The 25077-nt window shown below is 46.2% G+C and overlaps 1 protein-coding gene across 2 annotated transcripts in view; it reads right to left on the bottom strand.

Moving 5' to 3' along the window:
- Positions 1-25077, bottom strand: part of CSMD1 (CUB and Sushi multiple domains 1) — a 1941062-nt gene that overhangs the window by 52541 nt on the left and 1863444 nt on the right. For both annotated transcript variants that reach the window (XM_032328946.1, XM_032328947.1), the window contains one exon: positions 17744-17917. In XM_032328946.1, the coding sequence (XP_032184837.1) occupies positions 17744-17917 (174 nt within the window). The remainder of the gene's footprint in view (positions 1-17743; positions 17918-25077) is intronic.

Here is a 25077-nt window from a genome sequence, read left to right as displayed (position 1 = left end):
AATCCATCCGAATCCTAGAGGAGAATACAGGCAGTAACCTCTTCAATATCAGCCACAGCAACTTCTTTCAAGATATGTCTCCAAAGGCAAAGGAAACAAAAGTGAAAATAAACTTTTGGGACTTCATCAAAATCAAAAGCTTCTGCACAGCAAAGGAAACAGTCAACAAAACAAAGAGGCAACGCATGGAAGGGGAGAAGATACTTGAAAATGACAGTATAGACAAAAGGTTGATATCCAGGATCTATAAAGAACTCCTCAAACTCAACACACACAAAACAGACCATCATATCAAAAAATGGGCAGAAGATATGAACAGACACTTCTCCAATGAAGACATACAAATGGCTATCAGACACATGAAAAAATATTCATCATCACTAGCCATCAGGGAGATTCAAATTAAAACCACATTGAGATACCACCTTAAACCAGTTAGAATGGCCAAAATTAGCAAGACAGGAAACAACATGCGTTGGAGGGGATGTGCAGAAAGGGGAACCCTCTTACACTGTAGGTGGGAATGCAAGTTGGTACAGCCACTTTGCAGAACAGTGTGGAGATTCTTCAAGAAATTAAAAATAGAGCTTCCCTAAGACCCTGCAATTGCACTACTGGGTATTTAGCCCAAAGGTCCAGATGTAGTGAAAGGAAGGGCCATCTTTACCCCAGTGTTTATAGCAGCAATGGCCATGGTTGCCAAACTGTGGAAAGAACCAAGATGCCCTTCAACGGACGAATGGATAAGGAAGATGTGGTCCACATACACTATGGAGTATTATGCCTCCATCAAAAACGATGACTACCCAACTTTTGCAGCAACATGGATGGACTGGAAGAGATTATGCTGAGTGAAATCAGTCAAGCAGAGAGAGTCAATTATCATATGGTTTCACTTATTTGTGGAGCATAAAAAATAACACGGAGGACAAGGGGATTTAGAGAGGAGAAGGGAGTTGGGGGAAATTGGAAGGGGAGGTGAACCATGAGAGACTATGGACTCTGAAAAAGAACCTGAGGGTTTTGAAGGGGTGGGGGGTGGGAGGTTGGGGGAACCAGGTGGTGGGTATTAGAGAGGGCAGGGATTGCATGGAGCACTGGGTGTGGTGCAAAAACAAAGAATACTGTTATGCTGAAAATAAAAAAAAAATAAAAACAAAAACAACAACAACAAAAAACAAACCATGTGCTCCTGCTCCAGCGTCAAGGTGGACCGGGCCTGTGAGCGGTTGAAAGAAGAGTCTAGCCACAGGGAAGGGAGCCTGAAGACAGAGTAGAATTAGGAGAAGCGGGACTGTAGATGTTACTGAAGCCCAATGTGCCTAGGCTTGAGGAGGAACCGTGCGCAGAGTGGGAACAGGGAAGGTGGGCGATGGATGGGGCGGACGTTCACACTTAAAGGGAGGAGAACAGCACGGAGGGAAGGAATCCGGACTCTAAGAAGATGATCCCTTGGCGAAGCTGGTGTGAGATAAGCTTCTTAACACACCACAGCCACGTGGAGAAGGAAGTAAAGCGACAGTCGGTTCTTTGTGAGAGAAGGTTGGAATGGTGGTGGAGATGCTTGGCTTGACTCGACTTTTGCCTAGGTCCTGAGCCTTCTCATAGGCCCATCCATGCCCCATCCTGGAAAATCCAGTTCTAGCAAACACTCTGCTGAGTCAGGTTACTAAGAAGCCCCCACCCCCCATATCTGATGGGCTTTTTCCCCCGCCACCTCCAACCCCCAGGTGAGGTCTGCTCACTTGCCCCAACTTTAGCAAGGTCCTGCTAGGTCACTTAACAATAACCCTTACCCCTGACATTCCCTGCTGGAGATTTCCCAGCCGAGACCCCAGCTCTCCTTGGCTGTAACCCTCACTCCCTAGGCAACATTCAGAGCTGAGGCGCATTTCTCCCTTCCACTGGAAAATCCACTGTGACTCTGACCCTATGGCAGTGGTCCAGAATACGGTCCGTCTTCCCATTCTCATCTAGTGTCCTCACCCTTTTTTCCCCTTCAAAAACCATAAGGTGCCGCATGGCACAGAGGAAACATGGACGGGCAGGGCTCGGTGTTTCTCCTCTCCAAGTTCTTTCCTTCCCTTCTGTTCTGTCCTCCTTTCTCGTCCCCTGTCTCCCTTCCCTCCCCTTTCCCTCCTAATCCCTCCCTTCCTCTCCTATGGAGAGAGTATCTTACTAACCAACAAACTATGAAGCGTTGGGAGTACCCAACATTACCCATGTTACACGTGGGCTTAGGATAGACAAGAGGAGAAAGTCATTCACCATCAGTTCCTAATGATCTATTCAAACCTCAAAGTTTACATGGGCAGGGCGTGATCCAGGTTGGAGTACATGGAGAGTAGTTTGCTGTAGACTTCCCTTGGCCATTTACTTCCCAAAGAGAGCACACAGCTAACAAAGGTTTACACAAAACAGACAACCTACTCCACCACCCCAAGACAGAGAAAGGTGGAAGTTGTTGCCATGCAACTATTGGAGGTAACTTCACCATTCTAGAAGAATTTAAAATAATAATCTATATTTCTGCTTAAGACACTGTTCAGCAGCACTGCGTTCTCCTGGGCTTTGAGCTAAGTTTATTATCATCAAGGGGACTTTGCAGAGCAGAGAGGGAGAAAACCAGATCGATGGCTAGGCCTTCCTGCTTGAACGTTTTTAAGAGGTCGGGTCAAAGAAGTCATGCTAGCTTTGGCTGGTTCTTTGTAGCCTTGACAGGCTCTTTCCACTTGGCCAGATCAATTGAGTCGATTCTGACAAGGGTCCAGATCACCTCTTCCAAACAGAGACTTGATGCATGCAGAGAACTCAGAGGAGGAAGAATATGCTCTGGGGGTTGGAGAATGAGACTCTGGCGTGGTGAGGGTTACCACAGAACGCTGGCCTTGGCTCCAAAGCCCTCCCCCATCCAGAGGCAGTCACACGCACAGCATGCACACTGTTGGGTAGAGGGATGGAGCTGATTTCCAACCCCAGTGACAGTGATGAGAAAGGCAGCCAGAGGGGCGGCACATAGGCTTGCACAGACTGGGAGGAACGCAGTCATGGTGGGGTGACCAGTGAAAGATCTGCTTTCTAGAAATGTGCACCAAAAAACACAGTTCAATCTTCAAGACAGAGTGGGTCACCTGACTCTCCGCTATTGTTCTAGATCATGTATGTACTCTGGGGTTACCTCTGAAGCCTGCCACCACTCCAGCAGAAGCGGGCATGGACCCCATGGCGACTGGATGATGAGAAGGGTACATTGCGATGGAAAGCCCACATCATTCATAATACCTGCCCACCTTGATTTGGACAATACCCCTGGCTACACTCACCTTCAAACCTTCAAAAATATTCCCTTCTCTATTGTGTTTTTTAGTAAGACCGCATCGTTAAGGCTGCACTGTCTTTTGAAAGCCTGGCACAGAGCTACTCTTAGAAGTCAGGGAGGTGCCCGTCTTCTTTCCAAATCAAAGGGTTGACAGCCATGTGGGGAAACAGCAATTCCAAATAGCAACTCTTCCGGAACACCTGGCCATTTCAGTTCTCTGAGGAACTGGGCTTCAATACCCAAAGAAAAGAGAGGATGCCTCCCGAAACTCTCCGTTTCAGCTCAGGGCCCGAGGGGAGCATCAACCACATCTCCTGCTAATTCTGCCTTCTGATTTGAATGAACGTAGACCATGTGACAGCCTGGTCTGAAGCTAAGACGGACCAATCTGATTTTCCCTTCTATGATATTCCAGCCCTCTACTGAGTTCCATTTCAAAACATTCAAAGTCAAGAACCAATTCTAGGCTATCCACAAATAGACAATGTTCACACAATTTCACTTAGAAGATTTAACAAGAAATGTCAACATTACGTAAAAATGTTGAATGGGGAAAAAAACTATATGTAGAATTTGAACTCAGGGTACTCAGAAGTCTCTTTTAAGTGTAAGATTCTATGAATTTATGATAATATTGTGCTAAATCCTCTGTGAGTTCTTCTAACCTTGATGCAGCTCCAGCTTTGTTCTATACACTCTGTGGAAAGTGTGTTTCTGCATCTACCATGGAATGCTTTGTCACTGCCTTCATGCTCTTCAAGGTATGAGTCACTCATCGAACACTCGCGCCAGCAAACAGAAACGAAGCAACCTCACAGTTGATAGTGATGTTCTTTCCATTGTCAAAGTGTATCCAAAAATGTTGTCTGCTAGGCGATTTCCACTTATTTGTCAATAATTTCACAACCATTTCCTACCAGCCAGCAAGGTTCCTGGGCTTGAGATTACACAGAGGGTAAGATACAACCGCAGACAGTACGAGTGAAAAAGAGAGTCGGGGCAGACTATGGAAAGGCCCAAGGTCATGAGCACTTTGTGGGCTGTGGGGCAGGGAGGGACATGGTGCCATTAGTGCACATGGGAAGGAAAGCCTGACGCAGTCAACGTTTAAGGCTCAACGATGTCCATTCATTAGCCAGGTAAGGATGATGGAAAGGCAGTCTAGTTGCTGAAATGAGAAATTCTATTTACGTTTCCGTCTCTGTTCAAGTATGAAGAATATGGAGTTATATGGCCAAATGGTCCATTTACTACAAGGGTATCCTCTTTGGCCTTCTCAGCTTCTGAGCCGTGTGCACCGTACTTGACTCCATGCGCCTGCCACGATTGGGATGGGTTTAGTTATCACAGGTCCACGGAGTATAAACAAGAGCAAAGGATAAGAAAATCCATCAACAGCAAAATATAACACGTAATTGAAATGAGGGCAGTCCTACGTATTTCAGAACAAGATATCGACTCATTGAGACACTGTGATCATACAGGAAGCCCCATGCCATGGCCCCAAGGTTCCGTGTTGTTGGTGTTTTCTTCACCTCTTTCTATTTTGTTTCATTTGGCTTCGGTTTAAACACGGATCACGGAACTTATTTTTCTCTTTTTAACAGACAATTCTGTGGCCAGTAGAATCACACCAGGACGTCAGTTCTTGAGAAGTGCCAGTCGGAAGTGCTTTCAGTGACAGGAGTCGCTGCGAGAGAGGAGCCTGAGCTGGCCTTGTTTTATGTCAGTCCTACGAATGAGCCTCGTAATAGGCCACTAAGCTGACCCCGATGCCACCGGCTGACAGCAGGCTGAGGGAGGCACAATGCTAAGAAAACTGCAATTCCATATGGTTTGTCATTCAGAAGAGAGAGAAGTGTAGAGCCACGGCCTGAAGAAACGACCAGATTTCCTTCTGCTTCAAACGTGGAGGAGCGGTTCCACTTCTCCCTGCGTCTGGCCGTCTGCCTTTTCCCCACGTGCACACTGGGTACGACTCTGCAGGGGCGATTCACCAACTCTGAAAACAGATTCTGAATCATCGGTAGAGTCAAGAATTCAGTGCCAGACCGGCTATTGCCCAGCTCTGAGGCCCGGTATGTCTCTGTACCCTACAAGCTATGACATAAAAGAGGTCATTCAAATTGGTCTATAAAGACAAACGGAACAATGGACAAGGAGAAACCCCAACACTGCTGAGATTCCATTTGTTCTGTCGAAGAATGAGCCAGGTCAGAGGAATCTGGATGTTTCCCCTTGTTTACCAGCCGGCGCTTCTTACCACGAGCTCAGACCATCACTGCCTCAGAAGTGCATGCCGCTCTCTGCAGAATGAGAGCTACGTTGCTGTTTTCATGTATAAACTGTTACTGTAGTTATATATTTTGGTTAGATGCCCTAATATCAAAAAGATAATTGCTTTTCATAATCTTTCTCTGAAGTTGGATTAGGAGGGATAAAAATGTGCCAAACAAATTTAAGTAAAACAGACTGGGAGCAAAGTTGACTGAAGCCGCCAGTTGACATCAGAGCACACAAGGCAGGGACAGGAGTGCCTTGTTGTCAGAGGGGCTGGCTTTGCTTCCTGATGTCCCCCTGGGTCAATGTTCCCTACAAACTGGGCTGGAGGTAGGACTCCATGGCTGGGAAGTGGCCACACTCCCCAGGAACCCAGGTTGCTGTCTGACATCAGGGGCCAGCACACGGGGACCATGCAGGTCAGTAAGGGAGGTTCTACACACTACCCTGAAGCCTGCAGCAGGAAACACCCCCACCAAACAGGTATTTCAGTCCATCTAAATTCTACATTTTAGCAGTTCTTGTCCAAGATTTCTGAGAGGACAGAGGTGGTTTCCTGAGCTTGTTCCTGGCAGAGTGGATCTTCTGAACACGCACTGGTGAATGAAGCGGGTCCCTTCCGTCTGGGCAAGGATGCTATCCTGGCTCTCTGGAATGTGGACGCGGAGCTCCGTGTTGGAGCAGGAGCCGTCTCCAGACAGAGGCTGCGAGTACTGCTTAGCTTCTCACCATGTGTCATGATCCACTTCTCATCCTGTAACCTCCTGAAAATAACCTCCCAGAAACAAACGGGGCTTCTCTGACTGACAGACCCTGGGCCTCGGGTGTCAGAGGGCAGACTGACCTTAATATCATGACACAGGCAGAAGCTGAACACTTCCAACCTTGGAGTCCTTTCAAGTGATGTATGTTAGATCTTCCACAATTACACTCGCTCGTGGGATTATAGAAATGGATTCTGGGATTTGGAAATTTAACAAAGTTCTGTGTTTTCTTTCATTCCATAGAAACCCACTCTACCAAGCAGAAATGTGGGACACCAGGGGTGCCTGGGTGGCTCAGGTGGTTACAGGTCCGACTCCCGATTTTGGTTCCAATCGTGATCTCAGGGTTGTGAGACGGAGCCCCAGGTCAGGCTCTGCGCGGGGCACGGAGTCTGTTTGGAGATCTCTCTCTCTCCCTCTCCTTCTGGCCCTCCACCCCGACCCCACTCTTTCTGCTTTTCTCTCTCTATAAAAACAGAAAAGGAAAAAGAAATGTTGGACACGATATCTTCCATGGTGTAGGTGTGCCATGCACAGACCTGGAGCCCTGCATCCTTTGGCATGGAACCATGCGTTAGCAGGAACTAAGCTGGATCACTCTCCTCCCATGGGGCCACACACACACACGCACACACAGCGGCTGCTCCCCATACGTAGAGCTCACTACCGTAAGGTCACCTTTTCTCTGTGTCGGCTTGTATCTGCACTAATGCTAATATTGACCTGGGTTTTAAAACAGAATACAGGTATACATTTTTTGAAAATCCACAAAACAAATATTCAACCTTTGCACAAATCACAGCTTTGTGATTACTGGTACGCATTGCTGAAAATAAAATAATCATTATAAGTGGTCAGGACCTAATCTAATTCTATACAAATCAGACACGCAATTTGTTTCATTCTGTCCATTCCACATACTAACACTGGCTTTGGGCTAAGGGCAAGGTTATTTGACAGTGGATTCCAAAGCCTGTTTACAAGCTCTTCTTGAGTATTAGCAATCACGAAATGTCAGGTGGCTCTGATTCACTTAAATGCAGGGAAAACCAGCTGGCATTAAACGTCACTGGATGGATGCATTTAAATCTTCAGATCTGTACATATTAAAGGAACACATCTGAATACTGGCAGATGAAATTCTTATCTTCTGCAAGTGTGAGTTCTAGGGACAGTGCTCAGCAACTTTGCCTGAGTAAGAGAACATGTGGCACCTGGGACAGCACACACGTATTTCCGTTGGTGACCCAGTATGGCACTTGCATGGGCCAAAGAGCACTTCGTGCATTAGTACATCAAAGGAGGGTCCGCCACACACCACAAAAAAATGTGCATCAAATCTTTGTTGACACGTCTTAGTCAAGGGCAATTATTTCAAGCCATACTTAATGTAAATAAAATTTCAGGATTTGGGTAGGCTCTGGGGCTTCCAGAAATTCTTCATCCGTCCCTTTTTGTGTACTCCCCAAACAATCACTCCGTCACTTCCCACTATGCCTTAAATTTCCTTCCCAAACTTGTCTGCCTAGAATACATCTATGCACTCTGACTCAGACTATGGACTCTGAAAAGCAATCTGAGTGTTTTGGAGGGGCGGGGGGCGGGAAGCTGGGTGAGCCTGGTGGTGGTATTAGGGAGGGCACGGACTGCATGGAGCACTGGGTGTGGTGCATAAACAATGAATGCTGGTACACTGAAAAGAAATGTAAAAGATTAAAAAAAAAATCTCCCTTATTTTAGGTTTCCCAGAAATAGGGGAGTCTATTTCTATTACCATGCATTTATAATATCCATACTTCTGGAATTTTTGCTGTTTCGTGGTGTTGTGAATTCAGCAAGCAAAAACGTGATTTTTCTCGCCCATTTAGCGCCACTGTTAGACCATGAGCTCTGAGAGCAGGTCTTGCTCCACACAGCAGCAGCCCCTAGAAGCGGAGTCTGTGGGAGCAGACGGTCTCGTTTCCCTGACTGTGCTGCCATCTGAGGGCAGACCCTCTCCGCCCTGTGACCACAAGGACTGCTTCCGGTGACATGGCCTGTGCCGGTAGACCAAGCGTCCCGTGGCATCTAGGTCACCTCCTGCACTGCTCTGCGTCTCCGTGCCTTGGATGAATCAACTCCCCTCTGCGTGTGGAGACTCCTCCTGTCCCTCGGTGTGGCTCCCTCCATGACGCTGCCTCTACCAGCCCCTCCCGTTCCTGCCCTAACGTGCTCTCTGCGGCCACTCATTCATCGCAGATTTTATCAAAGGTATTTGGTATTTATCTTATTTATTCCTCTGATTATAAATTCCTGAAAAAAGAAGACTTGCATCCTATTAACCTTTACATCCTACGGCATATTTCCTGAGGAATTAAGTGAGTATAGTTAAATAATCAGACATATAGACAGAAGTGCTCGTGGCTCGCGAGGGTCTCGGGACCTTTCTCCCCCAGCCTCTGACGGCGCATACGTGACACGTGACGATGAGCACGGGCTGTTTCCGACACTTTCCCTCCCTGGTGTCCTACGGCCTACGTTTTACATGGGGGATAGTATAGCTAAGGTCATGGACGGGGGCATGCACTTTCTACTCTGACACCATCTCTGTGCTATAGTGGAACTAAGCATTCCCATAATCGGCTGTAAAAATATTTTACATGGATCTACCACAAAATACCAGGCATTTGAAGAATACGTTCCCATTTTGTTCTCTAAGAACTGAAAAAAAAATGTGGTCTAACAATATTATTTTGAATCATGTCATCTAGTCATTTTACCCATATGAATGTCACCATGACATTATCGTACATAGAACTCATCTGCTCACAGGTCACTCTAATATAGCAAGGCAAACGTATTTCAAATACTAGCAAAACAATCTAATACAAAAAACAGATCCCGCTCTTCTGTGTGAGAGACATCTCCATCTGTCACTGACATCTCACAGGCTACACATTAAAACGGTGGCAAAGTGGGGGAGATGATGCCTTATGATGTGTGAAATAATCTAAATGATGTAAATGCTATCAGAAGATTAATGTCAGTTCCTACTGCAGGAGACCTGTGTTACAGACGCACCACCTCATCTAGTCTGTGTGCTCTCTGCTGGGTTCAGTGCAAACTACCACAGGGAAGATAAACAGAAGAAAATAATTAAGGGAGCCAGGGGATCATCAGGCTTCCCTGACGGATTATGAGGCATGTGATGAGTAGACATGGGGTCAGTACTCTCGCTGCTGAATTCTCCTGCCCAGGGAGATGTGTAGCATCTCGCAGCACAGATGGTGAATTAGAACAAGTCCTTGGCAATTTGTGGAGCCTGGGGAGACCCCAGTAGTAATATAACAATGGTAATTAAGTGTGGGCTAAACTTTATAAAAAAAATGCTCTGGTGCACAGGGGCCTCCCTTCGCCTGGAGTCTAGTCGCCATGATGTCTGCACACGGAGTCATCCAGCCCCCCTCACGGGATCCTGTCTCCAGGGTTCTGGCAGAGAATTCAGACCAGCAGGCTCCAGCACAGCATGGTTCAGGCCTGGGATGTTTGGCAAAGAAGATCACCCTTCATCTCCTGAAACCCATCTCTTGTGCAGGTGGAGTCTCAGGCCTCACACTGTGGAAGTGCTGCCCATCCATGTGCTTAGCCATTTCTGCTGCACGGATCATCAGGGCAGTCTGGCACGGGCTTCCCTGCTGGAACTCCCTGGAAATAACCACAGGGCTACAACTGGAAATATGGTCCATGGTCCATAGGAAATAGAAGCAACATCTCATTTCTAGTAACCATGAAAATCAATGAGCTACCTCACCCCCAGACTGGAAAAATGCTCTCATCAAAGTATTCTGCATTATAACAACAAGCACCAGCCACAGGGACTCCGGTAAGCTCAGAGGCCGGAGGATCCCATGTAAAAACCTCCCAGGCCGGCAGTGCCCCAACTCTTCTTTGCATTCTGGGGCAGAACTAACACATTGACAAATAATTAAAGGGAAGGTATTTCTTATATGGGGCCTGAAAACTATTTTTATGCACATTGCTTGCTATTACAAACAAATTATGGAACTAGACATCACTAATGACATTAGCAAGCCTGGTCCCTGCTTTTGGTAGATGCATTTAATTAATTTTATTATTGTTTCTTTCCTTTTTTTTTTTTTTCTTCTCCTGTCCCTACCAACTGAGGCCTGATTAAAACTTAGAGATCTCAGTTCAGGTCCTTATGGTTGGTGTCAATCAGGGCTGACGTGTGTGTGTGTGTGTATGTGTGTGTGTGTGTGTGTGTGTGTGTGTGTGTGTGTACAGAGAGAGAGAGAGAGAGAGAGAGAAAGAAAGAAAGAAAGAAAATGACCAAAATTTGTTTACTCCATCTTCATTCAATAGCATCTAAAATAGTTGAAAATAGCTGTTATTTGCTCCCTAACTTTTCTCTCTGCCACACTGATGATCAGGAGTCTTTCAAACATTTGTCAACTCTTACGGTTACCAGACCCTTTACCTCGGGACCATGCCAATTGCTCGTCCACAATTAAATTATTTCACTGAAGTGAAACCATTGTTCTGGATGTAGGCTTCCTAGACACACAGAGAAGGGGGTGGAACCTGTTCATGAGGCCTGGTCATCAGCCTCTGCACACCTGGGTGCCTATGAACCTTCTGTTATCCAAAACACCAAGTCCTTCCCTATGTGCCAAGATTTCCTAATTTTCTTGCCATCACGTACATGAGAAGGTACCTATTTTTCACTTTGACTGAAATTTTCCATTAATTCCATTATTTTTGTATGTGATTTATCTATCATTCAAATTGAAAAGATCCTGAATATGCTGTTAATTATGTATTTTCACTCTCACAGCTAATATTATTATGCCCCTAGATCTGACCCAAGATATGAACAAAAGTCTTAGAATGGTCTAGAATGAGGGAGAAAACCAGACTACCAGAAACTTTCCAATGACTTCAACCCAGTGATCAACACCGTCGTGGCTCGCCCCACCAGCAATTGTGAAAAGACAATGCGCAGCCCATGTTACACTTTCTCAACTGTAAGAGCCATCATAGAAAATCTTGATCTACACCTTGCTGAGAACTTAGAAGCACCATTTCTAAAGAGTATTTCTATCGAAGAGCAATGTTGGATGGGGATGGACCCAGGCTTGAATGTTATTTTGTGAAACTGTAGTAGCTCTTCATAAACACATCACCAAAGACCTTACGAACAACAGAGTCCATGATCAGCTGGGTGCGTCATCCAGTTAACAGAGCCACAGTTTCTGCCAGCTTGCTTCCTTCCCTTTCCCATGAACACCGCAGGAGACATTCCTCTAACTGCAGTACTTCCTTTTACTAACGTCCCACAGGGGCACCGCCAGTGACTCAGACACCACCCCGGGTCCTCTCAGCCACCCCCCTGAAGCTCTCACGTGCTCTTGGACAGGCTGCTTTCTCTGCTCGCACCTGATTTCTAGTACAAGCGCATGCTCTAACCTTTGCACACCAAAACAATTTCTGACATGGAAGACAGAAGGAAGAGTTCGCTGAACGTTCTACCTTACGTGGACCATCCGCTATTTTGACAGCAATCACAATGAGTGAATTTGGTTCTTATTACAAACATAACTTGCCCATGGTCCTTCTATTTTCATGGTCCTGGATCTTTTCACATTTCCTGCTCGTGGTGGACCATCTTTCACTTCCGTGACCTTCACGTTGCTGCATTTGCTCACTGCCGCTGGGGCGCGGCGTGGCCAGCACACTGAGTTCCTTGGAGGACGTCTTGTGTAACCACCTTTGCTTCTTTGGGCAGTTTCCTATTTTCTCCTCATTGGAGTGATTTGTTTCTCAAAGTCAGAGTTTTGAGGGGTTGCTTCATTTAGAGGATGTCTCTTTTTTAAAGTTGAAGCCAGGGGATTATATCAATTATTTTCTGGATGTTTTGGAAAATATTCTTATTGGTTGTCTTCATTGTCATTATAAGTCATTTTCCCTGTACAATTTACCCTCATAGGGTCCAGAGGAACCTGAAAGTCACGTAAGGTCATTCTGCTTGGTAAAAAGCCAGATCCATCACCATAGGAAGAGACAGAGGAATAGTTGAAATGACAAGAAATGGGAGAAAATACTGGCAAGACTGGTAAGCAAGAGGTCTGGGAGCAGCAGAGAATGGACAAGGTTAGCCGTGTGTAACAACTAAGGCAGAAAACCCCCTTTGATGGTGTGTGCTTCGGGGTGAGGTCTCGTCTAGTCCCTGGGCTTGTTTAACTTCTAGTTGACCAGACAATTCTACCTTAGTGGTCAGAATTAGCCCATAGCCCATGGCCTTTTTTATTTCTTCTTGATTTTGAGGAATATAATTATTGGCAAAATAATATATCATATTTGCTGAAATATACTATATTCCCTAATGTTCAGAAGTCTGTGTTCTATGGTCGAACTGCCTAGGTTTAAATTCCATTTGTGATACTATTGATTTTATAATGTTGGACAAATTCCTCATTGTTCTAAGTTATTTCTTATCTATAAATAGGAGTGATAAGCACTCCCCATACCTTCAGTTGAAGATTCAATAAAACTGAAAAATGCATTGTACATTTTTCATCATCATTAAACAATATCATTCAAACTATTACATCCAAGTGAGGCATCGAGGTAATTTTTAGACTATGGTGGTATCCGCTAGCTAGTTTATCTCGTTCCTGTGCCAGACGAAGGACTGGCGCCTGGACTCCCTTGGCCCGTCTGACCATTGTAGAATTTCCTCCAGCGCTGACTTTATGTCTGTTCTCCTGTCTGTTTCAGCTGCGTTTCTGTGGGTCCCAGGACGTCCGTTCTTCCTGAGTTACGCTATGTTACCGACACATCGACAGTCTGCGGCTCGGGAGAAGAGACGTTGCACGGCCGTGTTCCGCGCACAGGCACCTCTCCTTCCGCTGTGCTTCGCAGACACTGCGCGATCACAGAAGGAAGGTTTGTGACGACCCCGCACCGCTACGCACTTCAGGCGTCTGGTGAAGCGTCTGCCTCCAGCTCAGGTCGTGATCCCAGGGTCCTGGGACGGAGCCCCACGTCGGGCCTGATCAGGCTCCTCGTTCTGCAGGGAGTCAGCTTCTCCCTCCGCAGCTCCCCCTGCTGGTGCTCTCCCCCCCCCTTCTCAAATAAATAAATAAAAGCTTTAAAAAATAAAAAGAAAATAAAAGAAATTGCTCACTTCATGTCTCCAAGTCTCATTTTAGCAATTCTGACCATCGCTCGGGTTCTGTTTGTTAGGCGGTTCTGGCCAGAGCTCTCGGCTTTCAGCACTGCCACCGGGTTGCAGCACACGGAGCCATGCCCGCGTGAGACGGTGACTCCACTGACATGGGCGCGTGCTGACCGCGCTACTGACCAGCCACCCCCCGTCACTCTCCTGCAGCCGCCCTGCTCCCTCAGGCACAGCAATATCCAAATCGGCCGAGTAATAACTCTGCAGTGAGCTCCAAGACTGTGAGTGGAAGAGTCACATGTCTCTCACTTTGAATCAAAACCGAGAAATGATTACGCTTACTGAGGAAGACGTGAGGCCTATCGTGCTGAACAGTTGGCCACATTGTGAATGCAAATGAAAATCCTTGAAGAAAATTAAAAATGCTGCTCCCATGAGCACACAAGTGATAATAATAATGTGAACCAGCCTTATTATTGCTTATGTGGAAAAGGTTGAGTGATCTGGACAGAAGAATAAAGCAGCTACAATGTTCCCTTAAGTCAAAGCCTGATCCAGAACAAGGCCCGTTCTCAGTTCTGTGAAGGCTGAGAGAGGTAAGGAAGCTACAGAAGAAACATCTGAAGCAGCAGAGGCGTGTTAGTGGGATTAAGGAAAGAAGCCGACTCTGTAAGATGCAAGAACCAGGTGAGGCCGCAGGTGCCCACGGAGACACTGCAGCAAGTCACCCAGGAGATCCAGCTCAGAGAACTCAGGAAGGCGGCTGCACTCAACAACCGATTGCCAGAGTAGACCAAATAGCCTTCTGTCGGGAGACGACACCATCTGGGACTTGCACAGCCACAGACAAGTCAATGCCCGGCTTCAGAGCTGCGAAGGACAGGCCGGCTCCCCTGTGAGGGGCTGATGCAGCCGATGACTCTAAGTGGACCAGCACGCATGTCCCATTCTGGAAAATCCTAGTGTCCTTCAGCATCGCACTCAATCTACTCTGCCTGGGCCCTACACACGGATTGACACGGCCTGGATGACGGTGCGTCTGAATATGGTAAACCCACAGTTGGGGCCAAATGCTCAGAGAACAAGATTTCTTTCAAAACACTGCTGCTTGCCGACAAGGCACCCGGTCACCCAAGAGCTCTGATGGAGACAGACCCTGAGAGTAACGTGGTTTTCACGCCGCTAATGCAGCGTCCGTCCTGCAGCCCATGATCAAGGAGTCATTTCAACTCTCAAGTCTTCTCGCTGAAGGAATGCGCTTCGTAAGGTCACAGCTGCCATAGATAGTGATTCCTCTCAGGGATCTGGGCAGAGTAAAACCCTTCCAGAAACGATTCACCATTCTAGATGCCACTGAGAACATCTGTGATTCCTGGGAAGAGATCAGAACATCAGCACAAAGAGGAGGTTGGAAGAAGGGATCCAACCCGCACGGATGACTTGGAGGGTCCGAGACTCCGTGGAGGAGGGACCCACAGATGGGGCGGAAGGGGCCGGAGAATGGGCATCCGAAGAGGAGCCTGCAGACGGGGCTGCACCGCTGTGCTCTCGGGGTCACACTCGGACAGACGAGGAGCTGCTTCTCGCGCAGGAGCCCAGAAAGTGGGCTCTTGAGATGGACTCCATTCCTGGTGAAGATGCTGGGAAGACTGTTGAAATGACGACTGAGGATTTAGAACATTCCGTAAACATACCCAGTGGCAGGGTTTGAAGGTCTATCTCCAGTCTGAATAAAGTTCTACAGGGGGTAAAGGCTATCGAACAGTACTTTATGCTACAGACAAACTGTGAAAGGAAGAGTCCATCAATGCAGCAAACATCAATGTTCTTATTTTAAGAAATTGCCGCAGCCATCCCAATGTAAGCATCCACACCCTGATCAGCCAGCAGCCACCAACACTGAGGCAAGACCCTCCACGAGCAAAAAGATGACAAGTCATTGAAAGCTCAGGTGGTAGTTATTGTTTTTGAGCAGCTAAGTTATTTATTTATTTATTTATTTGACAGACAGATCGCAAGTAGGCAGAGAGACAGGCAGAGAGGGTGGGGGGAAGCAGGCTCCCCGCTGAGCAGAGAGCCAGATGCAGGGCCCCATCTCAGGACCCTGAGATCATGACCTGAGCCAAAGGCAGAGGCTTTAACCCACTGAGCCACCCAGGTGCCCCAGATAAGTATTTTTAAATTAAGGTATATACTGTTTTTAGACAATGCTATTGTACATTAATAGACTACAGTACAGTGTAAACACAACCTCTATATGCATGGGAAACCAAAACAATCATTAGATCACTTTATTGTGATATTTGCTTTATCGTGGTGGTCTGGAACCAGATCCACAATATCTCCAAGGCAGGCCTATATTATGATTTAAACTTTCAAGTCTCAGTGGTAATTGTGAAAGCATATCTACTGACTTTTAAACATCTTTACACTAAGTTTATTACCCATTCTAAACTCACTGCTTCATAAAAAGACATGACGGTGTCATATCTAATACTGTTTAAGTAGTTTTTCTTTAAGATTCTCTGCCTCTTCCAATTTCAATATTCCTTATATTCTGATCCAGGTTCTAGAATGCTAATTTTTATATACTATTTTATATAGTATACATTTGCTCTTCATTTTCAATTTAAATTCCTTCTGAACACTCCCTCTCCCAGAAGCTTCTAAGATATACTGTATCACACCAAAGCCACACTTTTGGGCACCCTGTCCCGGCCACCCATGCAGGATGTGCCCAACCTTACTACCTCAAAGTCTTTAGTCAGAAGATCCCACAGGAAAGGTGAAGGCTTGTTTGGGATCAGACTCCAGCAGGCCCCCTAATAGAACAGTTCCAGAAATTGGACGTGCCACTCAAACTCCCCAAGGCCACCATAACCCTCTTACTTAATGAGATTTTAGTCAGTAATACAGCCCTAATCAAATGTAAATTGCCATTGCTTTCCATCATCACAGTCATAGCAGGAATGCAGATTTTTTAGATTTCCTGCTTCCCCTCTACGGTGTTGATGTCACAGACGAGAACCAAGAAGACCGACCCCAACGCAAGCTGCCTTGAAGAGGGTGGTGTTCAATGAACAAGACACCCCAGAAGAATGTTTAGGGAGACAGATAATCTCAGAAGCATTAGCAACTCTGAACACAAAGCATCACACATAGTCCAAGGGGGTTCTGCAGTCCACGGAAAACCACTCTGACCACACCAACGAGAATATACGTGCACACACACAGTAGAATGCTAGCAGCTTCCATGTAGGGGTCACAGTGATTTCAAGAAAGCAGGTACATTTTTTGGATAACAGTGAGAAGCTCCCTTTGCTGGTTTTCTCTGGAATTACTACTTTAGTTTCATTATCTCTGTTTTTTTTTTTTTTCTCCCCAATTTTCCTGAGTATTTCTTCAAATCACCTCAAGTAAAAAGAACAGATTTTTACTACTCAAAATTTACTGGTCCTTGCTTTGGTTCTGACGTGATTTCCAGCTCACAGAGAGTCAGAAGCTTAAACTTTCCAGCTTCTATAGCTTTTGAGCAACTACAAAATTACTGAGATCCCAGAAAGAAGTCGAAAGGGCAAAACGCAGTTAACATGTTTTACAAATTACTTGGAGACCTACAGGAGCATTATAAATCAGTATACATTGAAGCTGCCTATTCAACAATTTCCTTATGTTTATTCACAAAAGATTTTTCCAATGAATAAAATTTTCAACTCAATTTTTTAAAACAAGCATGCATAAAATTTTCATCTTGGGGGAAAGGAAGAACCAGTTACTGTACACACGTTCCATTTGAAATAATTCATTGTACTTAACGTTGACTGATCTTACTTTCACTTACTGACATATTTTTAAAAGTTTTAAAAGATAAAGTGCATTGTATTTCTGAATATCATGTTTGTGTGTCCTAAAATCCTGGCGACATTAAGGGCAGTGATGTCCTCAGCACTTTGTAAAACAGTGTTTAAGTCACTTAAGGCAATATGTGACCTTCATTTATTGGTCAGATTAAAAAAAAAAAAAATCCCTTTAGCTCCTTACAGAGGAAGTCCCGGGGTGAAGTGGAGTGTTAACACCAGAGGGAGGATTTAGTAGCTCAGTGGGAACATTTACAGCAAGAAGTGCCACGCTTTGCCCAACCATACTGAATTTTTAAGGCTTATGTGAATGAAAGACGTGCCAGAGGCTAGATGGATTTACCCAGACATCGCGTCTCCGTGCCACTCCAGAGTCCGTTGGCTAAGCACTCTCTGACATGAGACCCCACAAGGGTGTAGCCCGTGTTGCACGTAAATATGGCCGTGGCCCCGTAGACCGTCAGTGTGCCGATCTTGTTACCGTTTGGGGGGAAGGAGAGGCTTCCACAGGAGATCACTGGAAGGAAAACAAAGAGTGAAAATTGTTTCAAGTCCACAGATTATTCTTTTGCTTAAAAATGACAAAATCAGGGGCGTGTGGGTGGTTCGGTCATTAAGCAGCTGCTTTTGGCTCCAGTCGTGATCCCAGGGTCCTGGGATCGAGCCCCGCATTGGGCTCTGCCCAGCGGGAAGGCTGCTTCTCCCTCTCCCACCCCCCTTGCTTCTGTTCCCTCTCTCGCTGTCTCTCTCTCTGTCAAATAAATACATAAAACCTTACAAATAAATAAATAAGACTGAATCTTTGGTAAACATATTTATTAGGGACGGGGATATCTGCTTAGGGATGGTGGGTCAACCACATAGAAAGCTTAATTTTCCTTCTTACACCCTTGAAATGAAAATGTGAGCATTTAGAGCGGATTCCAAAACCGTGCGGTGTACAGACATCATTTCACAAGGAGGCTGGTCAGACGCATGGGTTGCCCACCTGCCCTCCTGGGGGCCCAGCCGGGAGAACCGCCAGGCAGTGACTGGACCTGGGAGTGCAGGAAGGCGGGAAGGAGGGTGAGCTTGCGCGGGCCAGCGAGGGCGGCACAGGACTGAGCGCGCTTGCTCCAGTGCAAGGCCTCCGTTCACCGTTTCTTTCACTGACTCGCGTGACTCACTGGGATGGAGAGCTCCATACAAACTGTGGGGACGCCTGGATGGCTCAGTGGGTTAAAGCCTCTGCCTTCTGATAGGATCATGATCCTGGGATCCTGGGATTGAGCCCCGCATCTCTGCTCTGCAGGGAGCCTGCTTCCTCCTCTCTCTGCCTGCCTCTCTGACTACTTGTGATCTCTGTCTGTCAAATAAATAAATAAAATCTTTAAAAAAATACTGACTTTGTGGCCATATGGAGTCTCTATTTATTTATTTATTTATTTTTTAAAAAATGATTTTATTTATATATTTGACAGAGATAGAGAGAGAGGGAAACCACGAAGGTGGGGGGGGGATGGTCAGAGGGAGAAACTGGGTCCCTGCTGAGCAGGGAGCCCAATGTGGGACTCGATCCCAGGACTCTGGGATCATTACCTGAGCCAAAGGCATGTGCTGAACTGACTGAGCCACCCAGGGGCCCCTGAGCCTTCCTGAAAATTAAAATATACAAAATCCAGGCCTCCAGGTGTTGTAGCTGGGGTCCCATTAGCCCCCGATGAACACCTGTTTTCCCAGCAGGTTCATTAACAGGGTCTACTTTCAAGCACAGGGCGATCGGGGTTGGGAAGATACAGTCAATGGTCACCTTCATTGTTGATCCTTATGGCACCACCCAACTCCCTGCACTCGGAACCCTGAAATGCTTGAGCACAAAAGGTCAATGGAATCTCAGGGAAAGAAGGAACCACAAGGTCATCAAGGCCAACGGTTCTTCAGGGGCTTACATGTGTCCCACACACCAAGGCGTTGAAGGCCACTCTCAGAGGAGCACAGAGAGCTCAGTGAGTCACCGTGCACAAGGGGCTCAGAGCAAAGGTGGTGCGTGGCCAACAATTCCTGAGTTCCTGTGAACAGTACACAGATCAGAGAAGGTAAGACGGTGATTAAGAACAGATTCTGCCTTCAGGCTACTCAGGTTCAACGCCAGCTTTGCCAAGATCTCCTCCAGCTTCTGGGCTCTCATTAGCTCTTCTCCCCAGGGCTGACAGCAGCACCTGCTGCCCAGAACCGTGCACTGGATTCAGAGAGAGGACACCGGCAAACAGCAAAACAACGCCGTGCGTGGGACCAGGGCTCGGTCAGGGTTAGCCAGGGCAAAGCAGACCTGGGACCCATCCTGTGAGCTGCATCAGTGGACCCCTTTACTGACAGTTCAAGTGAAGACGAGTTTGCGGGTGTGGCCTTCAGACCCGTCTCCTGCACCGGGCCGACCTTACTCAGAGGGGTCATAACCGTACTTCCGCTTCACACAGACAGACACAGGCTGGTGGTGTGTGTTCCGGGGGGATCGTTCACCGGGTTTTCTGGCCGTTCAGCTCCAGAAGAGGTCCTGAGCAGAAGGCTGTTGGTTTACTGGTTTCTCGGGTCCCTGAACTCTTACGGCGTTATGTTTCATGCATTTAGTAACGTTGTTAACATGTGTGCTGTACCAAATGTTAACGAATTCCTGTATAATTTATTTTTTTACATTTATTATGAACTTTTCACTAAGCCTTTCCCAAACATGCTATGAACTTCACCTTGAATTATGGTATATAAAGACCCACGTGGAGTCACTTAGTATAACCGGACGGTGTTTAGAAACTTCTGCAAGGGTCAGGAAAGTGCTGACCAGCAGTGAGGTCTGAGCGCATGCCCTCAGAGGTCTCCCCGCGCCTTCCGCGGACGCCCAGCGGCAAGGCTCGCTCTGCCCTGCTTCTGCACCATTCTTTCTGCCTCTGTTAGAAATATCCCGGAACGCACATATTTTAGGTCTGTCCTCCACTCAGGTTCACGAGACTGTAAAGAAGAACTAATGGAGCAAACTTGTAGCTTTTCAGCAGCTGGATAATGGGGCTTCAGATGGCGCAGTTCCCGCTGGCAGCAAACCCCATACATTAATGAGGACGGCTGCACTAATTTGGGAAAGCTACTGTAATTGAACTGGAGAACTCCCCAACACACTCACACATACACACACACACTCACTCACTCTCTCTCTCACACACTCATACACACACTCACTCTCACACACACTCACTCACACATACACACACACACTCTCTCTCACATACACACACACTCACTCTCTCTCACACACTCACTCTCACACACACACTCACTCTCACACACACACTCACTCTCACACACATACTCACACACACTCACTCTCTCTCACACACACTGTCTCTCACACACACTCACTCTCTCTCTCACACTCTCACACACACACTCACTCACACACACACTCACTCTCTCTCACACACACTGTCTCACACACACTCTCTCTCACATACACACACACACTCTCTCTCACATACACACACACTCACTCTCTCTCACACACTCAATCTCACACACACACTCACTCTCACACACATACTCACACACACTCACTCTCTCTCACACACTCAATCTCACACACACACACTCTCTCACACACACACTCACACACACTCACTCTCACATACACACACACACACTCACTCACACACACTCACTCTCTCTCACACACACTGTCTCTCACACACACTCACTCTCACATACACACACACACTCTCTCTCACATACACACACACACTCTCTCTCACATACACACACACTCACTCTCTCTCACACACTCACTCTCACACACACACTCACTCTCACATACACACACTCACTCACACACACTCACTCTCTCACACTCTCACACACACACACTCACACACAGTTTGTCAAACACCCCAGGTAATGTCTCATTTCCACGTTCTTTTCTCCCTCCAGTTCTCAAAATGAATCGTTTGCCTTTTCCCTTTCCATTAAAGACATATTCACGCGCCCAGTCTAAAGCCCGGCCTCTGAGCTGTCAGAGAGCGAATCGCACACAGAGGGGGACCTGCTGGAGAGCCTGCCTGCCCCGCACTCTGCCACAACGTGCCGTCCATGCGGGGTCCCCTCACTTTCCCAGGAATGACAAGCCACCTGTCTCCCCTTCCCCCAGCAGGGAAGCCTCCTTCCCCTGGACTTCAGTCCCAAGAGTACCTTCATATCGAAATCCCCAACTCTGGAAAAAAATCCTATTGTGACACAAGGTTTTCATGCCTGCAAGGCCAGCAGTGCTATCAGAACTACGGCTATTATTAGTGAGGGGGGCAAAAAGCATAAGGTCAAGAGAAGGGACTTCCAACGATGTTCTCTCTGGAAAAGGCCTACACACAGATGGACGGCAGACACAGGAGGTGGCGTGCATATGTATGGGGGCTGCTTATCACGCAGAAAGGTCAAAGGATACATGATCCTTTGTGGGTGTGCGAAGGCAGGCTTGTAGACCACAGTCTGAGGTCACTGTATTGGGCCTGGAGAAAGGAAGCCAAGAAGCCTGGCTCTGAGGCGACAAGAAGGCCTTGCTCGGAGTGAAAATATTCACACATGCCGTCACCTGCGCCTGGGCTCAAGCGTGCCCCGAGACTTATTTAATGCCACTCAGCAAGTACTTGTGAGTCCGTGATGGGAAAATTCAACTTCAGGTTGCTCTGAATGGTCAGCGTCCGCTCCTTCATGGAAGGGAGGAGAGCGTGCCTTCTGTAGTTTCCTAGGACAGACGGAGCAGGCGGGTGGGCACATACTCCCTTGTGCTTGCTGTGTGCGTGAACCCACTGGTGATGGAGGGACAGAGGCCAATAACGAATTTATTTTAGAAACGTAATGATCACCCAGGTGCACCCCCAGTTACAAATGGGAGGTTATCAAAGACCCACCCGCCTATGTACTCATTGGATCCGGGTCTAATTTAACTCTTTAAATTAGCACTTAGGAAGGAGCCACAGTCCAGAGTTCAGGCTGTGTTTTCTGAATATCTACAATATGATGAACTCCCAGTGTAAGGCTCTCTGTGAGTTACGTGTAAAATTAAGAATGCAAAGATGGTTTCTTCCTGTTTTACAGATTTCTGTGGTAAATGTTTTTCTTTCTTTTCTTAGATAATTTAAAAAAATTTTTTTACTTTTCTTTTTTTAAAGATTTTATTTATTTATTTAACAGAGAGAGATCACAAGTAGATGGAGAGGCAGGCAGAGAGAGAGAGGGAAGCAGGCTCCCTGCTGAGCAGAGACCCGATGTGGGACTTGATCCCAGGACCCTGAGATGACCTGAGCCGAAGGCAGCGGCTTAACCCACTGAGCCACCCAGGCGCTCTATTTTTTTTTTTACTTTTTAAAGCAATAAGTCAAACAAAGAAATGCAACAAGAAGAAGTCAATAGCCTCCCACTTGGATGTAGTCCTTGTGCTAGGGAGCTACACGACAGTCTGGAGAAGGAACTTGAATCTGGTGATCTTGTCTCTTTAGGGGTAACCACTGGAAGCTGGTTCTCCTGAAAGAGAGTGACTGCAAAGCTCAAAGTTTCAAGGTGGGACTAGGTCTCCTGTTCTCTTCATCTGGGTTTGGTATCAGGTAGCCTGGAGTTACGATAACACAACCCCTTCAAAAAGTGAGACTAAGCACTGCTTTTGTACTCATTATGGATATTCTTAGAAGATAGTCAAGGATCACCTCCTTCATCTGGAGCTCACTGGGCAAGCAAAAGAGGACATCTCCAAGTCCTTAAGCAAGGGGATAACTGAAACAGTTAGGTCCAGGTGATCTTGTGGACAGCAACATTCTAAGATGGACCTCAGACCAACAACATCACACATAAATACAATGTTAGCTCCTTAGTTACAGCAGAGATTAGAAAAACAACACCCTTGAAAATTCTCTTGGTCTAGTTCCATTAGAGTGTAGAGAGTGACTTGGTATTTCTTTTGTGACCAAGCTACTATAGAATGGCAAATCGGCCTTACAAATGTGTCATTTTAAATTAATTTTAAGTCAGACCTTAAGTAGCATTTGAACTTCTTGGGGCTTATCAAGCACTTACTTAATTGCAAAGTATTCTACTACCAGGATTCATATCGGGTTTTCTGAGTGTATGGTGGCAAGGCAGGGACACAGGAGATAAACGTAACTCACACGTGTTTTAAATATAAAATAGAATTAAAAGGTATTATGCCAAGAATGAACAAAAACATATCTTTACTTTTATTTTTTATAGAACCCAGAAAATATTACGTACATGTTAAGGCTCTAAATTTTTTCCTTTATTTTTGATAATAGTCATTACTATTTATAGAAATATGGTACATGGTAAGGTGTAATTGTATCATTGTTATTTTAAATAAATGAACAATGATGCTTTCCATATAAATTTGAATGAACTAATATAAACACATTAAAATAATTCTTAATTTGAATTTATGTTAAAAATTTTACAAAGGTGGGGCGCCTGGGTGGCTCAGTGGGTTAAGCCGCTGCCTTCAGCTCAGGTCATGATCCCAGGGTCCTGGGATCGAGTCCCGCAAGGGGCTCTCTGCTCAGCAGGGAGCCTGCTTCCTCCTCTCTCTGCCTGCCTCTCTGTCTACTTGTAATCTCTGTCTGTCAAATAAACAAATAAACAAATAAAATCTTTAAAAAAAAAAATTTTACAAAGGTGTTTGGGGTCTGATGGGAAGCACAGTTCAAAGATGGTACCCTGAGATTTCTGCCCCCTGATGTAAAATCCTCTCCCCTTGATGCAGGCACAAGCATGGTGAGGTTGTGAATGTCTTCTCTGAGCTAATCAACATGGGATTTTCTGTGGGGACTGACCCAGTGGAGGATCCCTTAAAGGAACGGAGGCCTTCCTGGAGCCAGAGATTTGAATCACAGGAGGGCCTGGAGGGATGGGCAGTGCATTGGACAGAGCTACACATGGCCCCCTGGAGCTGACGGCATTTCCCAGTCCAGAATCAGCAACAGTGTGAGGACTCAGCTGTAAATTGCATGGACAGGAATTCCATCAACAAACAAGTGTGGCCCATCTTCCCCCAGTTCTGGCTCCAAATAAGAGCAGCCAACACCTTGATCTCAACCTTCAGCAGAAGACCCAGAAACTGTGACACAACAAGTCTGTGTTGTTTTACATTGTGTTTGTAATGATTCCATGGCAACAGAGAATGAAGATAGGCCCCCAACCGTGTTTAACATTATGAGGTGCTTGGGATGAAGGCTCTTGAAAACCACTGCTGTCTAAGAGGCTGGGGTATATATCCCATAGAGGTCTATAGAATGATGTTGTTGATGGAGTTTCTAGGGTTGTGTTCTCTGGAATCACTTCCAAAATATTTCAACCAAAGAGAGAATTGGGGAGGGGGAGGGGAAGACTACTGAGATTTCAGATCACACCCCAATTTGAACACAATGTTGGCACTGTGATATCTCACTGAAACATCAATGTTTTGGAAAAGAGAGGAACATCTTTGATCACCTCTTTGGGTAGGGTAAAACTTTAAAAAAAAACAGTAGAGATAGAAATTAATTTAAAATATCCATATCAAGTATTTTTGGTGGGAAGAAAACTAAAAAACTTTCAGTTTGGTCTCAAAAATGATGATAGGCTTGGTATCAGCTTTCCCTACCCACCGATAACATGAACAAC

The sequence above is a fragment of the Mustela erminea genome, chromosome 21, assembly GCF_009829155.1.
Source record: "Mustela erminea isolate mMusErm1 chromosome 21, mMusErm1.Pri, whole genome shotgun sequence".
NCBI classification, from domain to species: domain Eukaryota; kingdom Metazoa; phylum Chordata; class Mammalia; order Carnivora; family Mustelidae; genus Mustela; species Mustela erminea.
The sequence above is the reverse complement of the archived record's forward strand: the minus strand, read 5'-3'. Positions and strand labels throughout refer to the sequence as shown.